Raw genomic sequence first — 27,781 nt, 5'->3', positions numbered from 1 at the left:
TGGTCGTTTTTTTCGGCTAAAAACGCCTTACCATACATGGTCGTTTTTTTCGGCTAAAAACGCCTTACTATACATGGTTGTTTTTTTCGACTCAAAACGCATTACTATACATGGTCATTTTTTTCGTCTAAAAACGCCTCAGTATACATGGTTGTTTTTTTCGGGTTAAAAATGCCTTACTGTACATGGTCGTTGTTTTCGGGTTAAAACGCCTTACTATACATGGTTGTTTTTTTCGGGTAAAAATGCCTTACTATCCATGGTCGTTTTTTTCGGCTCAAAACGCCTTACTATACATGGTCGTTTTTTTCGGGTTTAAATGCCTTACTATACATGGTCGTTTTTTTTGGCTCAAAACGCCTGACTGTACATGGTCGTTTTTTTCGGGTCAAAACGCCTTCCTATACATGCTCGTTTTTTTCGCCGAAAAACCCCTGACTATACATGTTCGTTTTTTTCGGCTAAAAACGCCTTACTATTCATCTAGGGTGTATAACATACGGCCGGAACCGGCCCACAAGGAGGTTTGATCAGGCCCGCAGGATAACTCAAAAGTGAAAAAATGCACAAAAGACAGGGAATGAATATTTTTAATAAGGTGCAGTTCGTGGAATATCCGCTAGAGGGACACACTGTTTGGATCAGAGAAAAATACAACATTGTTTTGATCAGAGAAGAAGACAACAGCAGCCTCAGTCTGTAACTGAGACAGACCCAACACAGCAGACGCTATCAAGGACATGTGAATACTTGATTCTTTACACATATTGTAGCACTCTCCTTCGTTTGTAAAGTGTAGGCAGGGCTTACATTTAGATTTTATATGCTCGTGTAAATGGTTTAAAAATTCCTTTTTTCATAAATCTCTTTTGGCCGAATGGTAAAAGACATTGCGTGGTGATCAGGCGAACCGAGCTGGTAAGAAGTCTTATTTCAACAAGGCTCATTTCATTATTCAGAGTTGAAGGAAGATTGTTCTTGGGTCCTCTGTGCCACAAGAGGGAGTCACCTGCTCACCGCCAGAGTCCACCTACGAGCACAGACCTGCAGGCAACACTTATTGCTCTTCTTCCTGTTATTGGCAAGGTGCTGAAGTCAAACTTTGGGTCAGCCTGAAAAGTCGGAGACATTTACACTCGTTCAATGCACCATCATGAATACTTTTTTTTTCTCCCCCAGGCCTTTCCTCTCAGGTCAACACACCTGTCCCACGTTCTTCTCACTTCGCCGCCCAGCAACAAGCAGACTGCCATCCAACTTGCAACTTTTTCCTCTGCTTTTATGATTGTCTGCTCTGCAAAAGAAATAAACCTTGATTACAAAGAACACTTCAACTTAACTGCATTTTTAAACACATCACCACATTCTAACTTTAAAAATTAAATAAATTTAAACAAAATTATTTTCTGTTTTTTTCTAAACTTTTTTCTGAATTTTTTTTCCAATTTTTTTTTTTCCCCCAAATTTTTTTTTCCAGGCAGAAAAATCCAGGAAAGTAGGTGTGGCCTGGCTGGAATGATCGCTGATGATTCGCTGATAGCTGTGAAATTGGGTGCAGCATGACGATAACATGCTGTGGTTGGTGGAAAGGGGGAGTGGTTATGTAAATCAGGCGTTCTCTGATTGGTGGGCTCTTTGGGGTGTGGTTATGCAAATGTAAACCAATCCGATTGACCAGAACTGGGTGAAGTGGGCGTGGTTATGCAAATTAGGGTTAGAATTATGCAAACGATGGCCTCGCCGCGATTGGCGCATGTCAAATTGGGTGTGGTTTGGGGTGGGCATTGCAGCACTTTTTCCCACTTTTTCCCTCAAAACTCAAGTCAGTCTTGAGCTCAGACTTGCACTTGGGTCACATCAGACCTTTTCACTGATCCCGTCGGTTTCACATGACCCAAAAGCTCGATTCCTGGAGTTTCGAGTCATGTGGAGACCAACGGGAACAGTGAAGACTGTCTGATGTGACTGAAGCGCAAATGGCAGACTTTTACTTTCAACCCGTCCATTTCCAAACGTGCCCGCACTCGCAATGCATCTGTTTGAGCGGTCCACTCGCGGCTCTCTCCCCACACCTAAAGTACAATGCGCAACCTCCATTCGAAAAACAAATGAACAAAGTCACGGGTGCATTTGTGGGAATAGTTTTGAAACAAATCTTCCCCCCCACCCCCGATGTGAAGCCATCACACTTCCACTGCTGATAGCAGCTTTGGTGTGGAAAACATACAGAATAGTATTCAAGTCAAACGCTGTTCGCGATTGCTTTTTGATTGACAGCTGAGGTCTACCTGTCGGCGGCGTGCTCGCTCACTGCCACCTTTGCCGACGTTGTTTTTTTACGTTGAGTCACAACAACAAAATTAAAGGAGCAACGTGTCGTAATAACTCTCCCCAATTGTCTACATCTTTACACTCAGAGATAAACTGCGAAGTCAGTTTAAAATGTTAAAATTACTCACTGATAACAGGGCTTGTGGACAGCGGAAAAACTTGCTCATTGAACGGGATGTAGTACCGTTCTTGCGCTTGTACTTCTTCTTCTTCTTGGTGAATTGGATGTCTTTAGTTCATATCGCCCCCTACTGTCCGGGAAACCACAAAGGCGTTTGGCAAGCAATCTGAATCTAATTTACAGTATTAGCCAAGCGTCCAAGAACACAGAACACTAAATTAGGGCATATCTTGAAGCACCGCAGATTTCAAGGGCAGATGATCCACTGAGCTGGTGGAAATACCGAGCTTCCGTCGACCCCCGTTTGATCAAAGTAATGGAGAGTAGATTGTGCATTGTCGCAACATCTGTCCCGTCAGAGAGGGTGTTCTCAAAGACTGGACAAATTGAAGTATTCCAAGTTGAAGTATTTAGTTTTGTTGACTGCAAATTTAAAATAAAGCAATGAGTAGCTTATGTTTGTTAAAATAAAGCAAGGAGTAGCTTATGTTTGTTTTGTTCACTGCTGCTGTTGCAGTTAATACTCACTATTTTTGTTACGATGCAGCATGTTTGATTGTTGTTGGTTGAAGTTTAATTTTGTTGCTTGTTTATTGTTTGGAGCCTTTTTAATGTTCAATAAAATAAGTAAAAAGCCATTTCTAAGTAAGTAAAGAGCCGAAAATCCCATCACTAAAACACGGCACATTCTTGCGAGTTCACACTCTTCTGAGTGTCAAAAATCTTTAAAAGCGAGTACCTATCCAAAAACAGATATGCACCGTTTTAAACATTTTTCTTTTGAATAAAGACTTGTAAGTAAGTCGCCGCTGATAAAGAAAATACGCATGTTTAAAATTCAACAACAATTCGACATCTTGACATTCGTTCAATTTAGACTGTTTTTTTTGGTTCGTGGTTGACATTAAACCTTAAAGATTTTTCAAACCATTGCAGGTGGCAATTGACACCTTTTATGTAAGAAGTGTAAATGACTACTTAAATATTTTAAAAATAGAAAAATGGTAACGGACACCTTGATTTTTTTTTAACAAATAACGCACAACATAACTGACATATATAATAACAATAATAATAATAATAATAATGGCAGAGAGGTCATAGAAGACAGGTTTAATTCATATATATATATATTTTTTTTTTTTTAAACTACATATACATCCATAGACAGCAGACAGAAGTGAGCGCAATTTGAAGTTTAGTCAATCCTAAAAATGATGTCTGAAAGTACTTGGCTTAGTGAATATCCAAATACTTTTGCAATTGGATGATCCCTCCAAAATGTCCCCGCCTTTGATATTCAGCAAAAACTGGCCCATATTCTCATGCACGATTACCTTTACGTGTGAATTTAATCTGTACTTCTCTAAACTTTTTGAATGCACGTGCACCTGTTTGATGTTGCAATACTTTTTGCACAACTAGCTGTTCTCCAACAATAAGCTAACCAGGCAAATTAGAACAGAATATAAATAGAGGTCCTTGGAAATTTTCATTGATCAAACACCTCTTGTGAATTTTATTGTTCAGCTCCTTGTTAGATAAGAGCAAATTACACATATACTGAAACAGTTAGAAATGTGCATTCACAAGTTTTGAGAAGGTCAAATTAAGTTCACTTGAAAAGGTAATTGTGCATTCTTGGTTTATCTTAAAAAAATTTCACCCGGAAGTCCAGTATCACAAAGTTTTTGTGAACCGCAAACCTTTGGACCATCACTGTACTTCACCCACCCAATCCCGTTGCCTTTCCCGCTCACACTCGCGCTCCTTTTCCCGCCTCATGGTGGCTATGGCAACAGCCTCGTCGAAGCACATACTGAGAGGGCTGTTCCGGGACATGTCCCTGCTGCAATTGGCACCGACATCATCCGGTGCATAGGCATCTTTCCTCTCTTGCTGTTGCTGCTGCTGCTGCTGCTGCTGTCGCAGGCTCCGGGCAGCTAGCTTGCAGTGTTGTCGCTTGGGCAGCACCACTGGCACCGCTTTCACTTGGTAAACTTTTGGCAGTTTTGAGATAACCAACTTCCTTCCTATTCCTCGGTCCTCAAACCTCACACTTTCTTTGGACTCAGGAATATCAGAGATGACCTCTTGAACAGGTGTATCTCGAAGACTTGGTGTTATTGACACTTCCTCACAAATGGGTTCATCTTCTGTGGGCAGCAACTTTTCCATAACTGGCCCCTGGTGTTGACTTCTTTCCAGTTCTCGCTCCTCAAAGCTCACACCTTCTCTTGAGTCAGGAAAGTCAGAGCTGACTTCTTTCAGGGGTGGCTCTCTAAGACGAGGTGTCATTATAATTTCCTCACAAATGGGTTTGTCGTCTTTGGGCACCAACTTTTCCAAATCTGCACCTTCATCTTCACACCTCTCTGGTACTTGCACCTCAAACCTAACCCTTTCTCGAGACTGCAAAACATCAGAACTGACCTCTTTCATGGGCACATCTCGAAGACTTGGTGTCATTGTCACTTCCTCACAAATGGGTTTGTCTTTTTGTGGCACCAACTTTTTGGGAACCATTCCCTCTTGTTCCCATCTCTCTGGTCTTTGCTTCTCAAACCTCCCACTCTGTCCAGTGTCCAGAACTTCAGATGTGATCTTTTCCTGGGGTTCATCTCCAAGACTTGCTGTCACTGTCACTTTCTCAAGATTGGGTTGGACTTCATTGGGTACCAACAATTCCGTAACCTCTTGTCCTTGTTCACACCTCTCTGATCTTCGCTCCTCAGAGCTCACCTCTTCTCCAGACTCCGGAACATCAACACTGACTTCTTTCAGGGGTGACTCTCTAAGACGAGGTGTCATTATCATTTCCTCACAAATGGGTTGGTCGTCTTTGGGCACCAACATTTCCAAATCTGTACCTCCATCTTCACACCTCTCTGGTCCTTGGACCTCATTCCCCAAACTTTCTCGAGACTGCAGAACATCATAACTGACCTCTTTTATGGGCACATCTCGGAGACTTGTCACCGTCACTTTCTCAAGGTCGGGTTTGACTTCATTGGGTACCAACAATTCCGTAACCTCTTGTCCTTGTTCACACCTCTCTGATCTTCGCTCCTCAGAGCACACCTCTTCTCCAGACTGCGGAACATCAACACTGACCTCTTTCAGTGGTGCATCTCCAAGACTTGTTGTCACGTTCACTTCCTCAACCATTGATTTGTTTTCTGTAGGCACCGATTTTCCCACAACCGCTCCTTCTTGGCCACATCTCTCTGGTAAATTGATGTCCGTATCCTCGGGGTTCTTTCGTGCAGTTGTCTCCTTCTCGTTGGTCTCTCTGCTATCACGGACATCCCATGTCTTTCTTTCCTCATCCTCAATGAGTTCACACACGACCTCCTCGAGCTCGTCCCAGAATTTTCCAAAGGCATCGTCCGTCCCGAGGTCACCCTCCTGTGTCTTTCCAGAACTTGATACCGCTCCATCTTCTGTTAAGGGATTTTCCGGCATATTTATGATAGTTTCAGGATTCACATCCTCAGTCTCGTTATTCTTATCTCCATCATCCTGGTCCTCCTTAAACTCCTCTGTAGCTTCCCCAGAAACATCTCGGTACCTCTCTACCGGGGAAATTTCTTTCTTAGTATACTCAGATGTAGAGAAGTGATGGACTTCTTCTTCTTCATCGTCTTCCTGTCTTATCTTGTCAACATTTACATCGTCAATAGCCTTAACACTTGATTCATCCGTGTGCTCTTGCAAATCCACACAATGGTATGAATGCACTTCTATGGGGAGAGGTTCTGGACCAGTTTCCTTGATTCGTAGATCTTCATTTCTGCACAAAGAAATCAGAGAAGTGTTAAGCTTCTTCTCGCTTTACAGATGAAGTTTAAAACAAGTAATTTGTAGAAATTTCCAGACGTGTGTGGCGTTTTGGTCACTGCGAAGACACCACACTACAGGAGCAGTAAGCACACAGGGATTTTTTTTCTTGTCTTATACTTTAAAAATGATTTTAAGTCCCTTAAAAAGTGTGTAATCAATATGTAGGGCATGGCTGAGTAACAACCTGGTGAGGATTTAGATGGTGTGGCTCTAACTAGTTGTTTTTACTTGTGCCCACGACTGAATGCCCTTTTAGATCACTAAGTTACAGTTTTAGGAAGGATCATATCGCAAATGGAAATTTTAGAGCCAAATCCTTTTCACCTTGGACCGTTGTGCTCCTCTCGGTGGTCAATTCGCTTTTCAATTTGTGGTATCGTTTCTTTGACTCTGTCCTTGTCATCCTTGCTCTGATTTCCATCATTTTGTTGTTTATCGGCAGACATTTCAGAATTGCATTCCTTTGGTTGACGTGACTGTTCCGCCGGAGCGCTATCTGCAGTACAGGCTGGCAAGTCCTCCGGTAGAACATCACACACATTGCTTAGAAAGAAGTCCGCAGGGAGGCTCCTAACAAACAAGCTGCTGTCTTCATCACTGCTGTAGTAGTCGGCTGTGTCGTCATCTGCTGTGTCGTCATCTGCTGTGTCGTCTTCGTCGTCGTTGCTGCAACACTCCTCGGGTTCACGCACGGGCGAGGTCATATGAGGCAAGCTGAGGGACTTTGCGTGCCGCTCGTTCGCATCGATGCTGCGCGGCCGCTGGGGCTTCAGTTGGCTTTGAACATTTGACTTGGAGCTCACGCTTAGCCTGACGTCGGGCCCCGTGGCGTCAAGAGGTGGTTGCTCTATCAGTTCGAACTCGTCGTCGGAATGTCCAGGAGGTTCAACGGAGAATTCATTCACTTGGTGGGTACAGTCCGGCAGGAAGTGGAGAGGAATCTGAAAAGACAAGTTTGAAGTGGTTGACGCTGAACCGAGAATATATTCCCGATAGAATACTTCTGGGCTGTTCACCAACCAGTCGTAAGTTCAGCTACTATTTACAACTTAAGTCTCAAGCACATTCTTGAGTTGCTTCTCCTCCACGTTGTGTCCCTTTAAACTTAAGCAAGGCAACGTTTAGAGACTTTAAGCGACGCAAAGGTCATTCGGCCCAAGTCTGGGTACATTATTACATTCCATGTCTTTGAGCAGAACCTTTGTCTGTAGGTACAAGTCTCAAAGAAGGCCAAGTTCTTACTGTCCGAGTCTTTGGTAAGATCTTGGTCTTTTGGTCCAAATCTCAGTAAAACCATGCTTATCGAGAGCCTATTCTTTTGGCTAAAGTTCTAGGTCTTTAACTATGGCAAGGCCCTTTAATGTCCTTTTCGGTCCCAGCAAGACTTTGTTCTTTTGATCCTTTGATTTTGGTCAAAAATACAACGAGGTCTTTCAGGTTTTGGTTATTCGGCCCCAGTGTCAAACAAGGTCTTTGTCTATCTGGCTGTCTTTCAAATAGAAAAGAGAGTATGTTTTTGTTCTGAGGGTTAATCAAGACTTTGGACTTTTGGCTGAATTTCCCAATTAAACTTTTAGTCTTAAGCCGTAAGTCTTCACGGGAAGTTTTAAACACATGCAGAGGCATTCTGCTTATCTGATTCCACAATAACAATCCACAGAAAACCTGCTACCCATTAAAAAGAAAAAAAATAACAACAAATAACCTGACAGGAGACGCTGCAGTCCATGTGATCCAGGAATTCAAAGTTATCTTGAACGTATCCCGACAGCTCATGGTCATCTTGCTCCACCTCGGTTGAGTTGAGGACGCCGGAAGAGTCAAAAATATTGTTGTCCTCGCATTTGGCGGATGGCACTCCTTCCATTTCTGCAATTGAGATGTTTGAATGAGAGGTGAGCAGGTATGCATCATGATACATTATTCGGACATTACCTTCATGGACATACTGTTGACAAACGTCTTCATTGACGTCGTAACTCAGACTTTTGGCACGGATTTCTTTTACCGCTGGCTCCGCTCTGCAGTCTTCCCCAATTGCTTCTTCGTTCTTGGCCTCTTCTTCTTTGTCAACTAATGTATTTGCATCTTCATCCACAATGATTTCCTTCCCGTGTGCCACCTCTTTCGTCTCTGCTTTAGCTTCCTTCAGTTCTTTAACTTTCATTTCCATTCTTCCACTATCCTTCCTCTGCACATAGTTGTCTCCTTCCTGATCATTTCCATCTTTATCTTTACCGCGGTGGACCACCCTGTCACTCCCACCTCCCTGTAGAAGACCCAAAGCTAAGTTGGAAGTGATGTGCAGCGGCACCGTGACCATGGTGGGTCCGGTGATGTGCATGGCCGCTCTGCGGCCTGCCTTGGTGGAGATTCCCGGCGAACTGGACTGGACAGAGTCGCTGTCCGCGCCACCTAGGCCTTCGGGGTCAAGGGCCGTGTAGGTGCCCTGAGTCCCCCCGCTCATAAGTCCCGTCCCCCTGCGGTAGGTCACGGCATATTCACTTCCGCCTAACGGGCTACGTGATGCTGCAGGTTCCAAGCCGGACATTTTGGTGGAGCGAGACGTCTGCAGAGGACGTATAGAATCTGGAATAAAAGGAACAATGAGAGATCTACATTTGGAGGTTTGAGAATCTGATAGTGAGGATGTTGATGAGGGTGAGGAGAGCAGCACCTTCATTTGAATATGACGTAATACTGAGAGAGTCCATGCTTCGAGCTGGACGCAACCCCGATGCGTCCTTCTCTGTACAGAAAAATATTCATTATAGTGTTGATGTAAGATGTAGTTTGGAGTCCATTTGGACTAGTAAAGCAGGGTAGACAGATTCAGGGCATCCGGACTGAAATCTAGATGGAAAATCCAAGGAAGGAAAAGATGGGGTAGAGCAGGAAATGAAAGAAACTAGCTCAACTGTTAGCTTGCCTGGTGAGTGCTTCTCCCCTTGAGTTTTTATAAAACAGATTTTATAAAAACTCAACACAACCAGTTGCTCCTCTGGTTTGTGTACAGTCATACGTTTCAGCGACCACCCGAATTGATTTGTGTTCCAATTCACAACACGATCACGGACTCACCACAAATGGAATAAGTTCTACTCAACATACCTTTGGCCGAGTGTTTATGCCGTCTTCTCGGGTCGTGGAAGCGACTGCCGATATTGAAAATGGAAATCCACTTCCTTCCTTTGAAGGAGCCCTTTCTCCTGAGGTGAACAAAATGTGCCGCCATGACGCAAGAACCCACATAAGACCAAAGTACAAGTTCTCTCGATATCTGAGCAGTTCTCAAACATCCATGAGAACACAGCGTTAAATCGTCTACTCACTTATCGGTGCCTTCTATAATAGCATGGTAAGGTCGGATTGGAATTGGACTATCCCCTGGACTGATGTGTCCGAAGTTTGCTGGAGGCTTGAAGAGGGTTTCCTCCTGGCTGGAGATTGCTGTTGGGGAGGGAAGAGACTTTCTCCTGCTGTGCGTGACGTCTGAAAGAAACGGGAAGAGTTAACACATTGTAGCCGGAGGGCGAGTGCGACACAGGCTCGCGTGTTTGTGTTTACTCGGCTCGGGAAACAGCTCAGGGACGTGTGTGAGGATGAACTCCACGACAATGGACTGGACCCTGACCTCCATGAAGGCGGCGGTGCCACTGAAACCGGACACCTCAATGTCCTTTGACCTTAAAGAGCAGATTTGACCGATTATTTGAATTCTCAAGCGTCTTCGTAAGGGATGAAGGAGAAGTGTGACGTCCACACCGGAGCAGGTTGGGCGCCCAGACAATGGCCAAGTTCCTGGCGTGCATGTTGGTCTCTGGTGAGTATGACGCCATTTTGACAAGGTGGCACATCAGAAACTCCAGAGTTCTGAAGGGCGTCAGACAAAGACATTCAGACACAATCGGTACGAGTGAACACGGTACAATGTCGAAAAACCGAACCTGTAATGGGGCGGCGGAAGTTCCTTCAGGACATCTCGGATTTTCACCAGCCGCTCCTCCTCCAGCTGGACGGCCACAGCCTCCTGCAGCAAGTAGAAGAAACGTTCGTGTTCTTGGTAGCTGGGTGGATGGAAAGACATCCATCACAAAAAGTACTCTCATTTTTATCCATTCCCGTCATTCCTCAGAGTGCAACTAACTAACATCTATTGATGCCACCAAGGTTTGGTGGTTACTTCCTATTGTCTTGACATACAACAGTTGGATATTCTTTCCAGCATGCTCGCAGTGGTGTCGATTCCACCACTGTAAATCCACAAATTCAATCTGTAGCCGACCCAGATTTCATTCATAGCAGCAATGTAAATTTGTCACGGAAACACCAATTTACCATGTTGAGACATGTCAAATCTCGTCAGATAACGAAGGCTCTTGCAGATTGTAGTTCAAAATTTTAGGCAGCGGTATAATTTTGCAGGTGATAAATGACAAAACTTTGGTGAAGGTCAAGGGTCTTGACACTTTGACACTTCTGACACGTCTCAGATGATCAGTTTCTTTAGAAACTCCATGACCAAAACATTAGCATTTGAGGCGCACTGCCTCAACGGGGATGAATTTTTGATTAGTATAGGAGTATGATTTTGCAGGTGATAACTTTCTTAAAGCATTGACACTATGCGTTGGGTACATTTTCTTCCCTGTGGTGACAAGCTTTCATCCACATCGCATGTTTGGCAGCGATGTCAATTCAACATCGGAACTCGCATTTAACATGTCGAGGTGATGGACAAAAAAAAAACCCCAAAAAACGTTTTGGTGGAGGTCTCTGATCTTGCCGATCTCGTTTCAGCCAAATCTCATGCAATCGCTTTTTTTCTGAATTTGACGGCTCGGGCATTGAAATAATCCACACGGGTGTAGTGTGTCGTGTTGGATGCTACTCAACGGCAAACTTGTCGTAAAGTTGGTACGTGAGCAGCGGGTTGGGCAGCTCCCGGAAGTATGCTTTGCACAGGGAGCTGACGCAGTGGATGTCTTGCAGGTACACTTCCTTGCTGAGGTCCGGGCTCCTGTCGCCCTCAAACTCACTCCTGTTTGTGGAGGCGACAAGAAGGGTCACAGGTGTGACGGAGAATGGGCGGGCGAAGAACTCACCTGAGCTTCTGGATGTTGGATGAAACACCAGACAACCTGTAGATTCCATCCACCACGCCATGTTCCTCCACAAACTGGCTGCAGCACCGCAACACCTGAGGGACTGCAGAGGAAGACCTTCATAAAAGTTCAGAGGTCCAGGTGTTTTGTGGTCCGGGACCCCCCAACGTACCTTCCTGGCCGGTGGCGTTCAGGTGCTGCAGAAGATCACAACCAAACACCTTGTCTTTGCTGGCCCCTTTTCTCCGGACTCTCCTCATGGCTTGGCAACTGTTGTAATTCCAACGCCAGCCCAGCCCTGTTTTGGGCTAGATGCGACTGGACTCTCAAGGAAATTGAGGCGTCGTCCTCACTGCGGGGACATTGTGGTTTTGATCTACTCAGGTCTGTCAAAAGAGGATGAACAAGGACCATGTAAGGCGAGGGTGTCAACTCAAGGCTCGGCCCAGATCTGACCTGGATCACAATGTGTGGCCACAAAAAACAACAACAACAACAAAAAAAAAACCCTCAGGTAATTTCTTGCATTTTCTTTTACTAGCTCGCTGATGTTTTTTTACTGTGTTTAGTCTAGTGGGGCCATGGCAACATATAATTGTAAATACATTTTTTAGTTGACTTCTTACATTAAAAAAAAAAAAAAAAAAGTATTTAAAAAAATAGTACAGTACATGTTTCAAAACAAACTTGTTTTAAAAGATTAAATAAAAATGTTTTGTGCTTAAGTTAAACACAACTGAACTGTACTTAAAAAAAAGTTTCAGCCACAATCTGCAGTTTGAACATGTAATTCAGCAATTCTATGGTGTACCACTAGAGGGAGCCTGTGCACCACTAGTACTCTGACAACATGGAGAAACACTGCATTAGGGGTATCCTTTTGAAAATAATTTAAGAGAATAGTAGAAAAGTAACAAACGTGATTTTTTTTCCCCAAAAAGGGTTACATTTTTTTGTTTATTTCTTATGACATTCAGTTGCATATGTGGTAGTTACATTTCCGGGTCAAAGGATTATCAGGGGGTACTTGGAAAAACGCCTGTCCTGTAAAAAGTCCCAGGCCCTTAAAAAGCTTGAGAATCGCCATCATCGTGCATATGCGGTTCACCACTTCCTCCCCTTTAACTGATACACTTGATTTATTGTCAAAAGGCCACACCCATGCCTCTCCCGACTCGAATAAAACTAACCAATTGGCGTCTTTTGGATTGGAGTCCTTAAAACCAGACAAAAATGAAGACTACGTACTTCACCTAAGCGATCGCCGACCCCTATCTGAAAATTTCACCGATGCCCACAGGCCTCTCTGTCGATGTGAAACCTGAAGTGAGTCAACTCAAATCTCCCATCACTTCCTCTGCATAATCTCCCGACACCTGCACCATTCAGTCTTGGTCTTGCGAACATCCACAGAGTAGTTTTTGTCGTTTTTTTTTGTAAAAAGTGACAGAAAATTGCTGTCCTACCTTCAGTCTGCATCTGCAAACACAAAGCGCAAGTGACGCAAGAAAACCACTAAACTTCCCCCTCTCTTGACTTCCTGAACACCACTTCGGCTGCAAACTGTTCTGATTGGCTGAGAGACTTCGCCGACGCTGTTTCTTCTTCATAGCGTCCGGTTCCCTTCCGCGGATGTTTCGAGATACTTGCACAATTTCCAAGATGGGTCCGAGCCAGAGTTTTATTGACACTGAAATGGAACTTAAGCAGAATTAGGTCTTTTTTTAACATAAATATCACATCCTCAATCCTGCACAACAGTGTGAATGTCATTTGAGAAGTTACAACCCAGGACTGAAGGTTGCAAGCCAAGGTTATGGGTTCAAGCTTAGATTTGAGTTTCAAAATAGGATTAGGGATTTTTAACAAAAAGTTTGGATGTCCACTTAGGGTCTCAAGTGAGTTAGTATTTAAAAATGAAGGTTTCAAGCCAGGAATAGTGTTTCAAGTCTGGGTTTCAAACAAGAATTTCAAGATAGGGCTACGGTGTCAAACCTTGGTGCGTTTCAAATTAGGGATCCGAGCCTAGACAGACATGGATCTATCAAAACGCTTGCACCACTACTTTACAGGTCCGAGTCAAAAAAAGTTTTTATTGAGACTGAAATGACACTCGGGAGGGAAGCTTTGATATTTCAAAGCAAAATCAGTCTGCACATTTTTTACACAAATATACAAAGGTAAGACTTGTTTTTTGTAGTCGTTTTTTTTTTCATACACATAAATATTACATCCTCGATTCTGCGCAACAGTGCGAAATTATTTTTTGCATAGAAAAAGATGACAGAATAGTGCATTTTAGTTCCTATGGACGCAAACTAAATAATCTCTTAATTGCTTATTAAAGATTAAAAAAAACCCCAAAAAACAAAACAGGACAACATGGTTGCTGGTGAATGCCTGAAACTGCATCAAGCTGATTTTGAATCCAACAGAAGCATTAAGGATGTCCACTCAAGGAAAAGCAAGTAAAGCCATTACGGATCGAAAGCGCATGTTGTCGGAATTTGGAGGGAACGAAAGCAGCGATTTCTTGCAGAGATCCGTTTTGGTGCAAAAACTTGATCTTCTGGTGGGGGTGGGCTTGGGGGAATGGAGGGAAACAATCAAAGTCATCCCGTAATATTAACAATAAATACAAAGAATATGATCAATAACGTTTTCAATGCGACTGGTGCGTTAGGAAAATCTCATAATCCGCTTTCTTCGGAATCTGAAGTCCACGTCGCCCCCTTCAGTCCAGAGGTGGCATGACATGCATGTGTTGGTCCTCCAACATGCTGGAGCAGTCCATGGCCTCGCCAAGGGGGATGTTCGGAGACCAGCTCTCACCAAACACATCGTCGTCATCCTCGTCATCGGTGTCTGTCTCGTCTTCCGCCTCTGGCCCACAGTAGGGCGGGATTTCCACCACTGTGTATTTCCTGGCCCAGTTGCTAAGCGCCGCCTTGTTTCGCGCTTCACTGCCCGTCGGGCCCGCCTCAGGCCAGCAGGTGGCCGCTGAGAAAGCAGACGCAATTGCTTATTTTTGAGTCAACAATAGTGGATTAAAAAAGTCTGCACACCCCCCCTCAAATGCTATTTTATGAATCACTCACATGTCAGCGGGTGCGTCTTGCAGGGCAGCGGCCCGTTGTTGTTATTGATGGCCGGGGCGGTTACGGTGACGGCGTGGTGGCGGTACAAGAACTCTGAGCGAGGCAGTTGAGGCGATACGGGCAAGGAGTGACACTGTCGTCCCGGCAACTGCTGCCAGTAGAAGGATGCAGCGGCAGCAGCCGAGGTGTGAGGCGGCGGCCGGTTGGCGAAAGCGCTACCCGGCGGCGAGCGCAAATCGAAGACCAGTGAGAACACCGACTTGCTGGGCACGTCGTAGAACTTGATGTTGCCGCCGCACAGGTCCTCGCGTGCTGTGAACGGGTTGACCTTGTGCGGCTTGGTGGCCCGCTGCGAGGCCGGCGGCTCGTAGTACGGGTCCTGCACGTTCACCTTCCTCGCTGCCTTACATGAAAAGATGTCCGACTGGCTGCGACTCAGCCAGATGTTGCGGCGGGGGCGTGGAGATTTGGGCGGGATTTTGTCATCGGGAAAAATCAGCGGGTTGAGTCGCTTTAGGCCCTGAATCTTCTCCCCTTTAATTGGACACACAGGAAGTTCAAAATGAGTTCAGAATAAAACAATAGCCCTTTTTACAGCGATCGCATAAAATAAGACACAGAATAATCCAAACTGAGCCAGATAATTAGATGTCAGCATCGGGGAAAAACAACAAAAAAAATTACATGACTGCACCAGCACTGCAGAAAACCTTACATTTCAGTGATGTCCCGCCTCTGTTAGGGCTCCTGACAGTACCTCAGAAAGCTCCCACGTCTGTATATTTTCCATTTTATGCAAGGGGTCATCGACCACAAGTGACAAACCTTTCGACACCACCGTCTTCTTGTCTCCCTCTCCAGCCAGCGGGGGGCACTGGTGTGCCTCCTCGCCTAATTTCAGACGTGCCAATGTGTCTTCCAGGTGTCCCACAATGTCCGGGAAGGAGGGACGCAGCGTGGGGTCCATCTGGAAGACCAAAAGAAAAGGAAAAAAAAGTAATCATCGGAAGAAAATATTAAGTAAATCGCTTGTACAAATAATAAAGACCGGCTGGTCACTTCGTCAACTTTTTGTCAGAGGACCCCAGGAGATTGGGGTCAAGGACATGGTCTTCAGATTAGAGAGGTTATTTGATTGCAAATTCAAGACAGCCTATCGGAAGGCGTCGAGATGGACTTACATTGCAGCAGTTGAACGCCAGCTGAAGGAAGTCGGGTGGACAGTCGCCAACCATGTGCTGGAAGGTGTGATAGTCCAAGCCAAAATTCTGCTCAATGACACAAAGAAACGTGTGTGAAATGATGCAAATGAAAAATATTTTAGCAGGGTAGCAGGTAGGCGGACTGAGTTTTACATTCACCTCTGTGCGTGGCAGGAAATCGGGGTCAGCCTGGATCCTGGCGATGATCTCACACAGGATGATGCCGTAGGAGAAGACGTCAGCCTGAAAGGAAAAAAATCATTTGGGACCGTCGGCCACGTGTCTTCGACGAAGTTCCTCAGTGCGTGCACACAAACCTTCTCGTTATAAGGTTCATCTCTCAGAACCTCGGGAGCCATCCAGAAAGGAGATCCCACCACCGAAAGCTTCGCTCCTTCCGTGCTGCACCAAAATAAAAAAATAAAATAAATAAATAAATAAAAAAATTAACAAATGAAACATAATGAAAATGTGTCCCAAAGTAAATCATTTCATGAAACACTATTTTAAATAATTACTGTCATAATCAAACAGTAAAATAACTTAAAAAAATTAGGTCACAATCGAAAAAAGATTCAAATGTAATTTAAACAATTTAACAAAAATGGAGAAAAAAAATCACTTTTAACAGCTCTAATAACCACATTATTGCACCAAAGCAAAGTTTTCTTCCTAATGCGGCATGAACCTCTCGGTTTATTATTCACCCACATTGATGCAATAGTAAAGTCATAGTTTCAGTAAATATTCCTATGAAAAACACTTCAAGACCGTAAATATGAAACAATCCACTGAAAAACAAAAGGCATGTTGGTAATTGAGTCGGTCCTTTTAGCGCCACATGACCACTTCAAGGCAGCAGCAACCCCCCCTACCCCCTTTAGACTTAACCTCGTTTTTGGGGCTGGTGTCAATTAAAGTGCTACTAGGGAGCAACAAGGTTCTTACGATTGCACAATCAAGTTAGGATTAGTGCATAACAAACTGGATTTCAGATGCTTAACGTTGTCCACCGAACCACTGCATTGGTGGAGGGTAAAAAAAAATAAAAGGGCTTTTTTTGTCCTACTGAGAACCGCCTTGAATATTTTGGACCCACTTGTAAAGCAACTGTAAGTGAAGGAGAAAGAGGAGCACGTACAGATTGGCGGGGATCTTCTCGGCCAATCCGAAGTCTCCCACCACCGCCGTGTAGCCGCCGCTGTCGTCGCATTTGATCAAGCAGTTCTGGCAAGAGACCACAACAAAAATCCTCATGATGATCTCCAAACTTGGAAGATGGTATACGAGTTGGAAGTCAGCCGCCGTGCCGGCCCGCCCACCTTGGAGGTGAGGTCTCGGTGGAAGATGCCTTTGGCGTGTAGGTAGGCCAGACCGCCGGCCAGGTCGCTGGCCAGCTTCACTCTGGCAAGCCAGCTCAGGTGCTTGTTGCCATCCAGGAGCTGCTCCAGGTTGCCGCCGTTGATGTACTGCAAACACACACACAAAAAAAAAACAAAAAAAAAAAAAAAACAAAAACAAAAAAAAAAAACCCAGAAAGAAAGATAAATAATATAAAAACGCAGAACCTGATTAAAAAATACATACACATAATTCATAAATGAGCTTTAAAAAAAAGAAAAAATATTACCAAAAAATATATAAAAACAACAAGGAGAAAAGAATATGGGACGAACAACACATTCATCTTAAATGGAAAATACAAAAATGTTTGAAAAAAACATGACGAAAATATTTGGGAAATTCGATAAAAATATGACAAAAATACACAAATAATGGATGGAAGAAACATGACAAATATGAGAGAAATAGTACCAAAAAAATATATAACGTGGTAGACAATACAAAAATATTTGATGAGGATTCACGTGACCCTTAAAATATATACAGCAGATGGCATTTGTGAACTTGGGAAGTTTTTGACTATTGTTTGTGTAAAGAAGAAGAACAACGCAACTTCAATAGGATCCGCGCTCAACCCGACATTTGCACTAAGCATTCATTTGACAGCGGAGCCAGTTGGACGGGTATCGGGCGAATACGAAATGCCAAAGACTGTGCGGTGGACTGCGCGGTTCTGGGTCACTAAGAGAATTCTCCCGCAGGCTCGCTGGCATGCCATCGCTTGGATTGGCTTGACAGGGAGTGGCGTTATCGCTCCGTTGAGCGAAGGGCGTCTTTGGCTCTTTGATCCGAAAGAACTTTGCTGACCCCGCCATAAAGAGGCACTAATCCCAACGTAAAGGCGTCACGGAACGCGAGCGGTTAGCGCGGATCAAGGCTGGGATTTAGGCCAAGAACCTGACGCGGTTAAATAACTCCGTAAGAAATGACCCTCAACTGTGATGATGACAGTGCAATCTGATTGGACGCTTGCGAAGTGCTACTATCCTCCAAAGCAAAAAAAATATCAATAAAAATTCCTTGGGGAATGTATGTTTGGGAAAAAATGTAATCCCATGGAAAAAATTGTGTAGTGTACTGAAAGATCAGTCACATATTGAAAATTAATCAAATGTGATGGATAACTACACAATGGTAGTTAAATATGTAATTGATGAGTGGAGGTATTCTAATATGGAATATTGCGTATAGTATTACATTTAATTTCATAAATAGATATAACGTATTCCTAAATTTATACTGTTATATAAATTCATTCTTCCTCTGACTTTGAAATTTTTTAAACAAGGAAATGATCTGTATGCGTAAGCACATTATTTATTATCGCTGTTGTATTGATTATTTAGGGCGGTTTAAATGTTGCTATTATTCTTTTTTAAATACAAGTTACTGTATTATATTGTGGAATTATTTTATGCAGGTTTGAAATAAATAGTTTAATAAATTTATAAATACTGTATACTACACCGTAACATATTTCACTCGGTTGTTCCATATTTGTTTTATTTAACTTTTTAAGTTCAACTTTAGCCAACTCACCAATGGCATTAAATATCTGAAATATCTAAATTCTTGGATCACAACAAAATACGACGACCACGCTGTTTTTTTTTTTCAACTATATAAAATACAATATAGTAGAGTTCAATTTTTCTAATTAAAAACACATTGCAATTTTTTTTTGTGGGTTTGAGTCCCAAGTGTGGTCAGACAGAACCAATAAAAGTTGCAAGGAAAAGGCAATAATGTATTTGGAAAATTCAAAAAATAAATACATTTAATTCAGGGGTCCCCAACCTTTTTTGCCCCACGGACCGGTTTAAGTCAGACAATATTTTCAGGGACCGGCATTTAAGGTGTGGCGGAATTAATACAACAAAATAATATGGTATGAGCTGCATGAAAACTGTGGTGTTTTCGAAATATAATAATAAACACAAGGAGCGTCTAATCTGGTCGCAACACTCTTATCGATTTTTTTTGCTGTCCATAGCAAATGGAATTTTTAAAACTAGCTTACGTGATTTTGCATCTGCAGAAACCAAAGCTGTTAACAGGTGGTGCTGTAAACTTGAAAACCTTACTCGTCAATAAAAAGTTTCAAGAAAGTCTCTTTAGGAAAAGAGAATACACCAATGTGGAATGGGGGAAAATACTAATACTGTAGTGGTGTTTGTGCCTATGAAGCCCGTGCCCAGCCTCCACAGTGACTTGTTTCTCCATTTGAGGGAGCTTGGCACCCCCCTGCCTCCCGCCGCCCCCCGCCCCTGCCCTCAGGGCCTACTGAGGGTCAGATGACAAAAGAGCAAAACAGCCGCCACCCGAGTCGGGCCACACACACGTCGGCTATTTCGTGACGCGTCTATTTTTGTTGCAAATGTTTTTACCTGCCAGGGAAGTAACTAACGTCCACAACCCTTTAACTATTTTCAGTCAAGCCCGGCTATAAAAATGGGTTCTCTTACCTCCGTCAAGGCATGAAGCTGGCCCTCGTGCACGCACACTCCCTTGAACCTGCAGCAACGCAGCAAAAAAAAAAAAAAAAAAAAAAAAAAAAAAAAAAGAAAAGCTTGGCTTTAGACTTCAAAAAAAAAAAGGCAAACGTTGCGATTAGCATGTCATAAAAATATCACTCATTATATCATTATTTGACATTCACTTTCAGGAGTGGCTGTGAAGTTAGCAGTCAGAAACAATTGGGCTTTCTCGATTCTCAATTTTTAACTGAGTAAAAATAAATAAATGAAGAAATAAATAGTAAACTAAGCAAAAAAATTAAGTACAAGGACCAATAACAATGAGCATATAAGCATGAAAACTAAAGAGAAAAATTCCAGAGATTCCAGCAGCAGACAAGACCGTACAAGACAAATGTCTCCTCCTGCCGGTTTGCGGTTGCAGACTTTTCTTCTGCACCTGGCCGATCAAGGTGAGGTCCACGCGCTCCTCACAAACATGCTTAGACTGGCTTTGACGATCGTATAGTCGACGCCGACACTTGGGGAGCGTTTAAGTCGCCAATAAAGTGATTTTCCTTGCTGGATGGAGGAAACATCGTCGCAGTGTCAACGGCTACCTGATAAGTCTGGTCAGTTGTATCTCAGGCCACCGGTGCACCATTCAAATTCGTTTTTACTTGAGATCCATTAGGTTGTGAAATGTATTTTAAAACATAAAGTATCATTTCATATATTACATTTCACATTAAAAAAAATAATAATAATAATTAAACTTTATTAACCTCCCAAAACCACATCATCTTAAATATACATGTTCCTTCTTTTGAAATCTATCCTTAAATTTGAATTTTCAGATCCAGTTCATGCTGCCTGCTTCTCACAGCACTCTTGTAACATTTGGGTGCTTTGATAATGTATGTTTTTTTTGTTTGTTTTGTGTGGTCAACTTGTGAAGAAACACAATCGTAGAGGGGCTCGCTCCCGCTGCCTCCAGAAAAGTTCAGCTTGTTTGGAGTAAAACAACGAGCCCCTTCATTGTCCGCTGACATCACACAGAAAGACACACCCTGCTGCAGGAGGCATCCACAACAAAGATGGCTTTGTATAACAAACACATAAACGCACTTATGCAGGCGTGCCCCCCCCCCCACACCCCCACTCCTGCCTCCCCGCCCACACGCTACAGAATGCAGGAAAAACAACAACAACAAAACACTGGGGCAGGAAAGTTGCTGCTACTTTGTAACGTACGTTGACTTCTACAAAACTTGTAAATAAACTAGAATCACGACGATCACATATTTTAGATTATAGATTGTATTCATTAAAATATTTTATCTAGTTGTCAGTTTTTTTAGTGTTAATTTATTGGCTTAAAAATGTTTTAATTTAGTGGATGCCATTTCAATTCCTGTAAATTGTGTCCATATTTCAGGATATTTCTTTCTATTTTGATTATTATATATTGATATTTTATGCGGTATTTTTTTTCAATAACTATATAATATTTGGTCGATTTTGTAATCATTTTATTGAAAAAAACATTTCTAATAGTTAGAGTAAATGCTATTTGAATTCCATTGTCTTGTATGTGTTTGTTTTTACACATATTTTAATCAAGAAATGACATCATCACAATTTACACTTTGAATATTTGTCCTTTTTTTCCTGTCTATTTTTAGTTTTTATGATTGATGTAAAATATTTATTGAATTTTTTTTCCCTATTTGCCTGTTAATATATATTTTTTAAATTCCTTTTAATATAGTGGACATATTTTTTCACATATATCTATTTTCATTATTTATTTACAAATGTCTCCTGATTTATTTTTGGGTGGACGGGAGCGCACCTGAGTATGTTGGGGTGCGAGAGGCGATTCATCAGCTGCACTTCCCTCAGCATGTTGGCTCTGTTGCTGCTGAGCTTGTTCATTTTGAGGGCCATGACTTGATCCGACGCTCGGTGCCACACCTGCGAAAGCCGTCGATTAGCCATTGATTAGCCACCGCTGGGGGGGAAAAACACTGCACATACTTGGGATGAAGCAAGGTCAGCCATCCGACAATGGAACACACATGGATCAATACGCCTTGATTGGGCATCATCTGGATTTTATTTTCCATCCGTCAGGCGGTTAGATAACGGTCACGTAACCCGGCGATGCTCGCCTTGCGGTGTACACACTCTGATAAGCGTATCGCCGCATCGCGGCATTACGCAAGGCTCATAAATAAACATTGACACTGGAGTGACAAAGCATCAGCTGGATGTCCAATACAAGCCGTTAACTGACTGATAATACACTTCCGAAAACTATTGTTTAAGGGTGAGCTTGCTGACACAGGACACAAGGACAGGGTTGACATTTTTGGCTAACGTTAGCATTATGTTAACAGCAATATTGCAGTATCGCGAGATGAAAATTGCCACGATATTTAAAGCACCACATCTGTTAAATAGCCCAGGTTACTCTCCATTTGCGTAGTTCCAGAACCCTCCGGTGGTTGGTTTATTCGTGCCGTTTAATTTGAATGAGGCACGCTTTGGCCACCTGCGTTTAAGATCCATGCTAATCGCCAAATGAAGAGGAACCCTGAGACGTTTGACTTCTTCCACAAATTCACTCAATTAAGAATGAGCGGGTGCATTAGTCAGTAAGTGCCTCAGTATTAAGTGTTCTTAGTGTTATTAGCCAAACACAGCATTGTGAACTACATGGACCATGATCATTTGAACCTCCTCATTTTACTTCCTCACTTCATCTTATTCTCTATTTTATCGCTCGGCATGTGCTTAAATGCACAAATATAACAGGACGTGTATGCATACAACACTTATTCTGTTTTGTTCCTGTTGCTTTATTATGTACGGAATTCTGTGTAGAATTTCCCATGCATGAAGACAATTATATCCATAAAAGGAGGTTCAAAATATTCAACGTGTTGATGAAAATTCAATATACACGATCAAAATGACTTGCTTTGTCAAATAACATGGACAATGGAAACATGTAAGAAAAAAAAGGTTGTACTACCGCCAATGGTTGCTATGTTATGCTATGATGTATTAATCAGCATTATAATCTCAAGTGTGAAAACGCCATTTAGTCGATGATGCGGTTTGAGCTTCAGTTCTTAATGTGAGCATGCCTGGTTGCAAGGGGGCTTGACTTGACAGGACAGCAGGAAGAACAGATGGCCTCTCACCAGAAGGACCCCAACCCCCCCAATGTTCATCTTTTGAACACCCACTTCTGCCCCATTCCTCGCAATTCACCCCCCCCCCACCGTCACCACAATTTGCACACATATCATTACTATGGTAAGTCGCTTAGAACGCATTTCATTGGATGTATGTAATTTATTGTGGGCGTGTCCACACACTGCTACGCTAACTATAGTGTGTGAGTAAAAGTGATTACGTTTTTTTTTTCCTCACACATGGCTTAGAGTCCATAAGTCAATTGATAAAACAAGTCGTTTTAAAAATGTATATCCTACTTTCTCCACGTTTGCCTGCATGTGTTTTCTCCAGGCACTCCGGTTTCCGAACACAAAAGCGTGCACAGTCTGTTAATTGAACACGAGATTGTCCTTGGGTGTGAATGTGAGTGTGAATGGGTGTGTGTCTGTGTGTGTGCCCTGCGATTGGCTGGCAACCAGCTCGGCCCATGTCTGCCGGATGTCGGCTGGGATAGGCTCCACCAGTCCCGCGCCACTCGTGAGGATAAAGCGGCTCAGATAATGGATGGGTGTTCGACTTTCATAATCCTATCGAACTTTAATTGTCATTATGGGCTAACTGCCCCTTCAAGAAACACTGATGTTTTCAGTGACATTACGACCAGCATTTTGTCTTTCTTCACTGGAGGCTGAAGCAGTGGCCATTTGCACATATTTCCGAGGTCTGATCACGTGATTTTAGTCACCCGAGTCCGAATCCAAGTTTTTCGTTTTCAGGCTTGTGTAGGCTAAAATTAAAAATCCCATGCAACTACGTAGTTTGGGTCAGTGCGTGACGTTTCTTATCCAGAAATGACACTCTTGATTTATGATCTCATTAAATGCACCCAGTGGGGAACAAGCTCGCTTGTCACCAAATAATTTACACTAATTAAACTTCTATTTGAAGTGAAGTGGTTTGGACATGTCAAACCTGTCTGTGGTTCCCTCAACTCTTTGCCGACGCCTTTTATATCAGACGACGCAGATATATTTAAGAGTATCTTTCAGGTTGCCTCTCCCTCCAACAAATCGATATAACGTCAAACCCGCTGCTTCGCTGCTACCTATAGGGGAGCTGAGCGCAAGACAAGAGATGTGAGTGTGCCTGCAGCTACACCGCTACCAAAAAGAAAAGGGGGGAAAAAAAAACCAAAAACATAATGTTGTGTAATATAAAATTAAGCCACTATGTTGTATTTGGTGAGCTATTTGTCCCTTAAGTGATTGGCATCCATATTGAACTCAAGATGTCAGCTGTGGATGGAGGAGACCACCGGGCACAAATGACCAAGAGCTTCTTAAGACAAGATTTTACACTTTGAAGAATCAGCGTAGCTGTGAAGTGATTCACAATCAATTCGCACCCACCTTGTAGACGTCAGAGAAGAAACCGGAGCCGATCCACTCACAGGTAAAGTCGTCGAGGCGCGTAAGGCAGGAGAAGGCACTGATGAGGGCCCGGTAGGACGAAGGGCACACCCTGCCCACCTGGAGGACAACATTACAATTCAGCAATAGTGAAGTACTTTAGTCCAAAACAGGGCGCAGAAGTTTTACTCCTTGTAATATGTCGTGGATGTCCACTGAAAAGGCATGGATACATTAAAAAAAAAAAAAAAAAGTGTGGATAAAAACAAAACAGTGAATCTTTCAGAAAATTTTTGATTGAAAGAAATCGAGAAAATTAGATTCAAAGAATAAACATAAATTTTCTCATGACCAAACCCCTCATTACATGAATGTAAACAATGTTTAATCAAGTCATTATTCTTGACTTCTGATTTTAAAACTAGTTATCCATCAATTTGTTTTGCACTGTGTATGTACTATGTTGAGGTGATTAAACATTTTTGGTTTCACAAAATTCACCGTCATCACGGTCGCCCAAGGGAAACCTTAACTACAATGTGGCCACGGGACAAAAATTAGCTTGACAGCCCTGCTGTACACTATGCAGTATATTACAATAACTGTACCAAGGGCTGGGGGGGGGGGGGGGGGGGGGGGAATCAACATCTAATCCTTCATTTATCCAAACTCACGTTCCATGTGCATTATGATCGCATCTTTTCAATGTATGCTGATAGACTGACCTGCGATGGTGGTCCAACGCCCATCTCGCACACCCCTAGCCCCGCGACACCATCTCTGTCCTCGGCGAGGCGTTCAGGTCGCGTGGGGAACGCGGCGATAGAGTTGCGTTTATTTCGGTCCATGACGACGATGATGATGATGATGATGATGATGATAATGATAAAGATGGCGACACCAGTTGGGGTAACGGGAGTCTTCTTCCGTGTTGTACCCACATGACAAGAGCACCAGATTGTTGTCGACTTGCCGAGGTGGGCTCAGTGGCGGCCGCTCAGAGCTTGGGGGGTCCACCTTGGCGGGGGTGCTCTCACATGTCGGGTGATGAGCCGATGGAGACCTAAAATATCAATCAGGTGATGAGACGGCATTCAGGAATGATTCCAGCTACATTTCTTTTGAAAACGAATTGATTAGTGCCATGATTCACGGTTGACAATTTGATTCAGGTACTATAAAGTACAATCAAATTAAAACTACAATCGATTTTTTTTAACTATTCAAGTAGTATCATTTTCCTTGGTTCCAATTTATTAATGATATTTGTCTCATCTACAACACTGCAATTCGAAATGACTCCATGCCTTAAAAAAATAAATTAATAAATATTATTCATTCAAAAAAATCTAATTAGTGATGCGATACCATTTGATTCAAAGACTATCAAGCGACAGTTACACTACATTCATTCTTAAAACAATTTAATTATCATTTTGCATGGTTCAGATTCGCACGATTGATACTGCAACGATCCTTTCTAAAAATGATTCCATTAGAATAATGTTCCATCAAGGCCCTGTAAATCATTCCGATTTATTTTCCAGAAATGTCAAGTGGACCAGTGGAGGGGCTCTCACGATCACTGATAAATACAGCTCAGAAGCATAACGGCTGAAACAGTAGGTGATTGTTTGGGGATTAGTCGAGAAATGGCTCTCAGGTGACGTGAACACCTTTGTGTCGTTCCTTTTTTAACAACATGGACGAGAGGAGGAACTTCGCAGGGGCAAAAGGTCACCTTTATTTCTGAGGCTAAATACTTCAGACTTCCTCTTTTCCAGAAACCACGATTTCTTCCACAAAAACCAGACTTGGAACTAGACATTAGACAGGAATAGAATCCTTTCATCGCATGTTTTTTCCACCGTCGATGAGGACTTTTTCGCACAGTCATAAAACCGTTCAAGCGAAATGAAATTCCCGCGGAACCATGTGAGAGCGCGATTCTTCTTTTATTGGTCACAAAGATGTAAACAGGAAAAAGGGTTTGGCGGGTGAAACGGCACAAATCAACACGGTTGACAACTTTATTAATGATATGGACAATGCGGCCAAGTCCACTGGAAGACGGCTTATGTAGCGGAAAGACAAGATGCTTACAACCAAAGACGTCTTTGTTAAGATTTATCTGTTTATGACATTTTTTTTTTTAGTCACCATCACCCGGATTGGCTCATTTGGCGGCACGGGTATCTCACAATAGGAGATGATGAGGCCATATGAGAGGTATGTATACCTATGATACATTTCAATATCTGTATTTAAAATAAAAAAAAATAAAGTTAACGTATCAGCACTGTCCTGTTAGTGATAGCAATACTAATTCATCACAACTTCAATATTTTTGTGCCTCAGCAGCTCGACTGGATACAGGTTGGATGGCTTTGTTACCTCAAACGAACCGCTTCAAAGTTTGCTTTGAACTTGTCTGTGCTTAGACCCGACCGAGTGATGCACATCCAGGGGAGAAAACAAATTAGTTGCAAATGTGAAAGCAAACTAATCCCGTGTCGGGGCTTGCCAAAAAGAGTTCACAGAGAGACTTTTTTTTTTTTTTTTAACAGAAGACATCTAGAATTTGATGTCATCGTAGTGGCTTTGGCAACAGTTCACTCTTCCCTCAGAGGACTGTTCAGGGGAAGACTGTTATTACATATTTTTATCTTTTGTAGCTAATTGCAAAAAACAAAACAAAACAAAAAAAAAAACACCTTACTAGAAGTTCATTAAAATACTTTTGGGAGACATCACTCTAACCCTACCTAAGTTCTTTGGAAAAGTCACTTCAACCGCCAAGACCTAGCCCTCACTCGAACACTCCAGATGTCCATCAAATCATAACAGCTAAGACCACTTAACTCCTCAGAGAAATTTCCCGAACCCCCAACCCGAACTCTTCAGAGGCATTACACTAGCCATCCCCAACCTTATCAACCCTACCTCTTCAGAAACATCACGCAACTGTAACCCCCTAACCACAACTCTCCAGAGATATCACTCTCACCACCGACACGCAACCAGAACTCCCTAAACACAAACATTTTGGAGCCACAACACTAAACCCACCCCAACCCCTAAACCACAACCACCAATCCTAACCCTCCAGTGACATCACCCTGACCTCCAACCTAATCCCAACTCTCACCAGTGATATCAACCGAACCACAAACCTTAATTTGACTGAAAATTGGCCACTGACCATAATTTTCCAGAAACGTAAACCTAATCCTTAACCAAAATCCTGAACCCCCCAAGCCTAACTCCCCATCAACAATACCCTAACCCTACGGAGATGCCCACCTGACCACGAATCATAAGTCTTCAGAAACGCCACCATATAACTCTCCAGCGGCGTCATCGTAACTGCTAACCACACTTGAACAACATCATCCTAACATTAAATTAGCCGCCATCTCTCAAACTCAACGCTCAGGGGGACATCAATAGAACTCCAAATCCACCACCCTTACTCTCCAGAGATGTCACCCTGACCCATTAATTAGCCCTACAGCCCGAAATTTAACTCTCGAGTGAGATCACCCTAAACCCAATTCTACGGAGACATCCACCTGATCCTAACCCTGGAGAAACGTGTCATCCTAACCGCTAAGCCTGACTCT

The 27,781-nt window shown here is 42.9% G+C and overlaps 2 protein-coding genes across 5 annotated transcripts in view; both read right to left on the bottom strand.

Moving 5' to 3' along the window:
- Positions 1-4,104: 4,104 nt before the first annotated feature.
- On the bottom strand, positions 4,105-12,951 carry LOC109524090 (uncharacterized). Its single transcript, XM_019883681.1, has 14 exons — positions 12,867-12,951; positions 11,573-11,786; positions 11,401-11,503; positions 11,192-11,336; positions 10,243-10,325; positions 10,061-10,168; positions 9,863-9,981; positions 9,628-9,787; positions 9,407-9,504; positions 8,973-9,044; positions 8,231-8,884; positions 8,001-8,164; positions 6,620-7,236; positions 4,105-6,245 (listed from the first exon to the last, which is right to left on the bottom strand). Exons 2-14 carry the CDS (start codon positions 11,658-11,660, stop codon positions 4,169-4,171), a joined length of 4,488 nt encoding a protein of 1,495 aa, XP_019739240.1. The 5' UTR covers positions 11,661-11,786; positions 12,867-12,951; the 3' UTR covers positions 4,105-4,168.
- Positions 12,952-13,476: 525 nt separating this feature from the next.
- tesk2 (testis associated actin remodelling kinase 2) overlaps positions 13,477-27,781 on the bottom strand; it is a 17,707-nt gene continuing 3,402 nt past the window's right edge. For 2 of the 4 annotated variants that reach the window (XM_019883693.1, XM_019883694.1), the window contains exons 2-13: positions 24,884-25,221; positions 24,159-24,278; positions 21,416-21,537; positions 19,570-19,618; positions 17,023-17,169; positions 16,842-16,927; positions 16,018-16,102; positions 15,860-15,943; positions 15,680-15,766; positions 15,324-15,465; positions 14,499-15,032; positions 13,477-14,421 (exon numbers count right to left, since the gene is read on the bottom strand). In XM_019883693.1, the coding sequence (XP_019739252.1) occupies positions 14,135-14,421; positions 14,499-15,032; positions 15,324-15,465; positions 15,680-15,766; positions 15,860-15,943; positions 16,018-16,102; positions 16,842-16,927; positions 17,023-17,169; positions 19,570-19,618; positions 21,416-21,537; positions 24,159-24,278; positions 24,884-25,006 (1,866 nt within the window). In that variant the 5' untranslated portion in view covers positions 25,007-25,221 and the 3' untranslated portion in view covers positions 13,477-14,134. The remainder of the gene's footprint in view (positions 14,422-14,498; positions 15,033-15,323; positions 15,466-15,679; positions 15,767-15,859; positions 15,944-16,017; positions 16,103-16,841; positions 16,928-17,022; positions 17,170-19,569; positions 19,619-21,415; positions 21,538-24,158; positions 24,279-24,883; positions 25,222-27,781) is intronic. The other 2 variants (XM_019883696.1, XM_019883695.1) reach the window with 2 other exon arrangements.

Source organism: Hippocampus comes, unplaced genomic scaffold (assembly GCF_001891065.2).
Source record: "Hippocampus comes isolate QL1 unplaced genomic scaffold, H_comes_QL1_v1.1 scaffold159, whole genome shotgun sequence".
In the NCBI taxonomy this organism is placed as follows: Eukaryota; Metazoa; Chordata; class Actinopteri; order Syngnathiformes; family Syngnathidae; genus Hippocampus; species Hippocampus comes.
This window is presented reverse-complemented; position numbering and strand designations above follow the sequence as displayed.